The sequence below is a fragment of the Nelusetta ayraudi genome, unplaced genomic scaffold (assembly GCF_046127955.1).
Source record: "Nelusetta ayraudi isolate G7.1 ecotype Tasmania unplaced genomic scaffold, CSIRO-AGI_Nayr_v1 ptg000042l, whole genome shotgun sequence".
In the NCBI taxonomy this organism is placed as follows: domain Eukaryota; kingdom Metazoa; phylum Chordata; class Actinopteri; order Tetraodontiformes; family Monacanthidae; genus Nelusetta; species Nelusetta ayraudi.
In genome coordinates, this window is record NW_027466092.1 from 14634001 (window position 1) to 14640000 (window position 6000).

The window sequence follows — 6000 nt, forward strand, 5'->3', positions numbered from 1 at the left end:
GCTTTATTTACAATTTATTCTCTGAAATATTTCACTCACCCAGTCGTAAGGTAACCTTCAAGATAGCCAGCCTAGAAAAAGGTGATTTCATCTTCCTGTGTGTTACCTCTATGGCCTGCATGGATCTCCAAATGCCCCATCCAGTCATGAGCAGTGTGTTGTTGAAGAACCCGAAGGCTCCTCCCTGCACTTCCACCACCCAGTCCTTCATCGATCACACTCTTCCTCTGAGGAGCATCCCAGTACACAGTGGCATCTCTTACCCTTATGGGAAAGACATGTTTATTCTAAATTTATTAAAAAAAATAATAATAATAAAAATACAATACAATACAATACAATAAACTTTGATGCATGTATGTATAACTGCCACGTAATGATGAGTAAAACATCATAATATGACAAATATCTAATACTAATCTGCCACATGTTTAAAATATAAACGTCGATTATTAAATATATAGAAGAAGTCTATGACCCGTAAACCAGCGGAGTCGAGAAAAAACGGGATGAAAATGAATGCTTTTAAACTTACACACACTGTCAAAATACATACATTAGTTTTCCAATTGCGTCGTTCAGTTTCAGTAACATAACATAAAGGCATGCTTGCGCTAATGCGGCCAGTACAATTAGGAATCTGCATAGTTGGACACCTCGCAGCCGGTCACGCCAAAACCAAAGTCTCGTTTTCATTTATGCGCACGGAAGTTTTGTTTTGTTTTGTTTTTTAAACGGCGATGTCACTGAACGCATTAAATAAAGGTATAAATAACCACCGTAAGAGAAATTAGTCTACCGGTTTGCATTATTATGAGCAAAAGGTTTCCACCCCAGATGGGACTCGAACCCACAATCCCTGGCTTAGGAGGCCAGTGCCTTATCCATTAGGCCACTGGGGCTTCACGCTAAGCATTGGTACTTACCCGTAGTTATAGTTTCACTACGGATAGTGGTTCAATACTTTAAATTGTTGATATTAATTGTTTCTAATTGATAATATAATGAGTTCATATAATCAACTTTTTGACTTTGTTAATATATTTCAAAAGTTAATTTCATCAATTGTTTTTATTGAATTGATGGGAGTACCCTAAACGGAAGGTTCCACCATCTTCTCTAAATAGGGTAAACATTTGGACCCGTCTGAACTCAAGCTATCAAACAGCGCCGATTACTCACAACCCCTGAAGCATTGGGGTTTGGTGTAATACCTAAGCTCACCCATGTTATTAAAAATGTATTCACGCTTTAAAACTATGACATAATATATGCCGTATAGCTACATCAATAACCGTAACTCGGATGGAACGTTCACGCTTGCGCAGAAGCAAGAGTAGATCGTTTGGTTTATAAGCTTTCATATCACATTAAAGTTGCGTTGTCGGTTGTTTTGGGCTGTGTGGTGGAAGCATTAGTTTAATCCATTCAAAAGTAAACGAACAAAACAACAACGTCGGGTATCGAATTCATAAAGGAGCCGAGTACTTGCTGAAAAGACTGGTTTGATCGAGAAGCTCGATGCCCGACAGACCGTCTGTTCAGTGGGGAAATTATTTCAACCTCGACGCTTAAATATAAATGAATAGTCAGTATGGAGGTAAAGTATTAGCCTTTTTATTTTTCATCAACTACTAACCTGAGCTGGGGACCAGACAACGGGTTTATTTTAAGTCAGGTATGAGTGGTGCACATTAGTGTTAGCCACCTAGCATTAGCTTAGTATAGCGTTTGTATCGATGGCAACGTCAAACAGGCTGTGGGTATTTTGCTAGTGGGGGGGAAAATGTGCCCGAGTAGAAAATGATACGCTTTATTGTGAATGCCGAGATTTTCCCTTCGTACCTAAGAGTATGGTCCATGGTGCTCATGCTTCCTTGTCTTGTTCACAGGACCTCAAAAAATCGCTAAAGATGCCCCTCTTTGGAAACACGTTCAGCCCGAAGAAGATCCCTCCTCGCAAATCTGCATCTCTTTCCAGTCTTCACACCGTGAGCTTTTTCTTACCTCATCGTTCTGCTAAATATCGACTCTATATAGTTACATATTTCATGGATTTTATTTATTTGTTTATTTTATTTTTTAATCAACATAACGAAATCAAGCGTGAGATTAGTAAATAAAAGTTAACATGAACATTGTTTGTTATTTGCTATTCTACAATCGGGTGCATGTCCAGTAAATCTTGACCAACCACCTATCTGTCTATTTTTACATTGTTGTGGCAGTTGGATCGCTCAACAAGAGAAGTGGAGTTGGGCCTTGAATTTGGGCCTCCTGTTTTGAACATTGAAGGTCAGACATGGAAATTTGAAGGTGGACATTGGAATACAGGTACTGATTGAAGTAACGCAGATTCAGAGAACACCAGTTAACACATCTCATGCTCAACCTATATTTAATTTTCCCCACCTGTTGAACCTAGAGTCTGGTGGGAATGTGTCTGGAAGGGAACTGCAGCGCCTCAGGAAGAAAAATGTGCAGCTGGAGGAAGAAAACAACCTTCTGAAACTGAAGATTGAAATTCTCCTTGACATGGTAAAAACAAACCCCCGGTGTGGCCCTCACATTGTCAGAAAGATAACACATGCAATATGTATTATTAATAAACATTGGCAATGACTTCAACATAGGGAGTAATTACTGATGGGCCTCATTAGTCATGCTTTTGACTTAAGTGCATGTCTGACATTGACAGTTGATATGACTCATATGTATCTTGTAGTTGACAGAGACAACAGTGGAGTACCACCTGATGGAGAAAGAAGTGGAAGATATAAAGAGTCACCCCCAAAGAAAGAAATGATAATGTCAGCGCTCATCCACTACAATGTGTTCCCTTCAGACTTCAAGATTTGTATATCTGTATGATAAGAATTGTTCTTGAGCATTTTAGTGTTGTTTTTTAATATGGCTTATTTGTACTTTCTTTCTTATTATTCATTAAAACTTCATTATACTACTCAATCGATGGAATGCTTCTTTTTTCATTTTCATAATAGTGCACTCACAAGAATGAAGTGAAAAGTGCACACATGACCAAACACTGTCTAGTTTGGACTTGAAGGGAAGAAAATCACTACAAAGTGGATGTACATGATATTTATTTAAAGTTAGCAGAGACAATTTAGTGGACAAATTTATTATACAGTAAAAAAAAAAAAAAAAATGTTAACCAAAAAATAATATCTGGTGAGATTGGAAACTATTCTTGTTGGGGTTTTTTTTTTTTAGTATTTAAAATTCAATTCTGTGTATATTAGTTGGAAGCATAACTTAGAAATGCTTGGTTTTTTTTTTTTTCTAAAAAACTTTATTTTTCATTTGAAAAGTTACAAAAATATAGATCTTCAATACAAAAGTATCATAATGTGCAAAGTTTTCAAAATTGTAGGTCTAAACATACAACAGAAGAATCACAACATCACATAACTTGCTCGGAGGAATAGGGGTTTACATGAAAATGAATTTTTTTCCCACAACTATTCACGGTTTTTGTTGCCTTTTGAATAAGAGAAAACTTAACTGGGTCGATGTACTGCTGCTTGACCTCACTGTGAAAAGCAATAAGATGAGTTGATGAGTGGCGCAGGTGTCATGAACGCTATAACCTGCCGCGCCGGCGGCTGAGTGAGCATTCTCAGTGCGCATGCGCATTTAACAGTGCGTGGATGTAGCGTATGGACGTCGTTCCCTCTGACAGCGGGAGACAATTAGTTTTTTAGCCTTTTCTTCTATAGAAATCTTTGCAGTCGTGCTTGGTCACACATCTCAGGCCACTTTACTTCACCACAGCGGTTTATCTAACTTGGAAGAATGCCTCGGGGCGGTAAGTGTGACGAGTAAAATCTTACTTGCTGCTCTTAGCGAGCTGAAGCTAAGACCTAGCAGCTAATTGTTAGCCAAAGTACTGCGAATCCGCGTTGAACTCACACATGCTTAGCTGTTAGCATGTTAACCGGTTAGCAGGTTTTGTTTGTGAGCATATGCGGTGAAATAAAACCGTGTTCTCTATATTAGAGTGATTAATGTCGTTCTATGAACACATTTTAACTGTTGTGTGTGTCGAGTATTCAGTATTGAATGCACTCGTGTTTTATTTTTTTCGTCAAACACGGCTAACGTAGACTTTACACGTTCTCTCACTCAAACGAATGAATTTTTAAATTAATTTCGACAGTTTATTTTTAGTTATACTCATGGCAGCTTTGGCACGAATGAGCAAACTGCAGCCTTCCTGCCATTCCTTTTTTCCGAGTTCAAGAAGCTCACCATTTGTGACGTCATAACCTAAAGTCCCGCTTTTCTATGTACTTTGTAAAATAGATAAATCAATAAATAACCAATTTAGGTCGGCATTGTTGCAGCGTGTCAGTTGGTTGAAACGTCGCCTGAGCCAATGAAGGTCTTGATGAAAATGGAAATCGTCCTACCTTTTAATGTTCAACAAGCATGTTTGAAAGCAGTATTGAATCATATCCAGTTGTTTGATTCTCTGTCTCTTATTGTGTAGGATGTTAAGATAATGTACCCTTCTTCTGTCTGAAATGAACTGTTAACCTCTGTGTCCTGTTTGTGTCAACTCCAATTTATGTGCTTCAGGGAGAAAAGGCCACAAGGGCAGAGGGAAGCAATTCAGCAACCCCGATGAGATCGACCGGCAGATGAAAGCCCAGAGAGAGTTGGTGGGTGAATAAATTTAAATGCCATTAAAGACGGGTTATAAACCTGGACCGGAGCATAACTGTGCTGTGCACTTGGCATCGACAGGAGGAGAGCGCTGGCGCAGAGAAGGAGGGCTCCTCGGAGTCGAACTCCGACGAGGAGAGCAGCAGCGAGGATGAATCCACCGTGAGTGACTCAGTGTGACATTAGCGTCGCTGGAGATCCACCTGTTCATGTTGTTTTTGTTGATCGGTGTGTGGACATTCGCACAGCTGTAAATAAGTAATCAGGGTTTGTTATACCACTAATGATGCTATTAGATTGACTGTAGTTTGTTTGCCTAACATCCTCACCCCATCCCACCTCAGTGTAAAGTTCTAGTGGTCTAGTTGTACTTAAGAAAGAAAAAGTTGTCACTGACATGATTCACAGGTGTACTAAAAGTGAGAACTTGATATTAATGACATGACTGAGCATAATTGTATGTTTGGTTTAATAGTCTCTGGAAATTACTTCCAAATTGTGTCACACTGTTTACTTTTGTTGTTGCATTTCAGAAAGTAAGAAGTGTCAGTAATGCAATGTAGTTGTGGTGGGGGTCACTTTTTGCTCACAGACCAAAAAGAGGAGTGGAGTGGAGGGGCTCATTGAGATAGAGAATCCCAACCGCGTGTCTCAGAAGAACAAGAAAGTGGCCGAGGTAGACGTTAACGCTCCTAAAGAGCTGTCTCGCAGGGAGAGGTGAGTGTCTCAACGTCTCTTTCCAATTGTCTCAAGATTTCTCCTCAATAATGGATGCCTCTTCTGTGTCTGGGGGGGCAGTCACTTTTAAACCTTAAACGTTTCACTTGTAGACCACAGCTGCATATGTTTTTTATGTTTTTAGCGGGTTATTTTCTCTTCAACCGTGTTTCAAACTTGCCTCTCCAGTCAAGTCTCCTTGTCTTACTGCAAGCATCTTCTTGGTTTTCCCCAAAAGAGAGGAGATTGAGAAGCAGAAGTCACAAGAGCGCTACAACAAGCTCCATAGCGAGGGGAAGACTGATCAGGCCAAGGCGGACCTGGCCCGGCTGGCCATCATCAAGAAACAGAGGGAGGACGCTGCCAAGAAGAGAGAACAGATCAGGAAAGGTGAGGAGACGACACCTAGAATTTCCACAAGGTTGAACCTGTGAATTAGTTTCAAATATCCACTTGGAGACAAACTGATAGTGTTTGCAAAGCAACAAAACACCTGTCTTGTTTTTGTTGCAATTCAGTTTAAAGGACTCTGATCGCTCGCATATTAAAATGATTGGCTCCATTGAAACTGGAGCTTAGCTGGTCAGCAATCCA

At 39.8% G+C, this 6000-nt stretch overlaps 2 protein-coding genes and 1 non-coding gene across 4 annotated transcripts in view; 2 read left to right on the top strand and 1 right to left on the bottom strand.

Annotated features, from left to right (window-relative positions):
• Positions 1–829: 829 nt before the first annotated feature.
• Positions 830–902, bottom strand: trnar-ccu (transfer RNA arginine (anticodon CCU)). The gene has a single exon. It is a non-coding gene; the product is annotated as a tRNA-Arg (tRNA).
• A 334-nt stretch (positions 903–1236) lies between these two features.
• cby1 (chibby 1, beta catenin antagonist) lies at positions 1237–2967 on the top strand. 2 transcript variants are annotated; one of them, XM_076034721.1, is made up of 5 exons: positions 1237–1678; positions 1893–1991; positions 2229–2334; positions 2426–2538; positions 2726–2967. In XM_076034721.1, the coding sequence occupies exons 2-5, from the start codon at positions 1914–1916 to the stop codon at positions 2804–2806; spliced, it is 378 nt and encodes a 125-aa protein (XP_075890836.1). In that variant the 5' UTR covers positions 1237–1678; positions 1893–1913; the 3' UTR covers positions 2807–2967. The 2 variants fall into 2 exon arrangements, with proteins under 2 accessions (XP_075890836.1, XP_075890835.1); XM_076034720.1 differs by having other exon boundaries at positions 1257–1600.
• A 672-nt stretch (positions 2968–3639) lies between these two features.
• Positions 3640–6000, top strand: part of pdap1a (pdgfa associated protein 1a) — a 4234-nt gene continuing 1873 nt past the window's right edge. The window contains exons 1-5 of the mRNA XM_076034722.1: positions 3640–3829; positions 4603–4685; positions 4771–4851; positions 5282–5406; positions 5645–5796. Of these exons, the coding sequence (XP_075890837.1) occupies positions 3817–3829; positions 4603–4685; positions 4771–4851; positions 5282–5406; positions 5645–5796 (454 nt within the window). The 5' untranslated portion in view covers positions 3640–3816. The remainder of the gene's footprint in view (positions 3830–4602; positions 4686–4770; positions 4852–5281; positions 5407–5644; positions 5797–6000) is intronic.

What these genes read in the sequence shown, in the direction of transcription:
- cby1 (XM_076034720.1), top strand. An exon ending in CTCTTTCCAGTCTTCACACC is followed by an intron (nt 1,992 to 2,228) that starts GTGAGCTTTTTC and finishes TTGTTGTGGCAG; the next exon opens with TTGGATCGCTCAACAAGAGA. An exon ending in AGGTGGACATTGGAATACAG is followed by an intron (nt 2,335 to 2,425) that starts GTACTGATTGAA and finishes TGTTGAACCTAG; the next exon opens with AGTCTGGTGGGAATGTGTCT.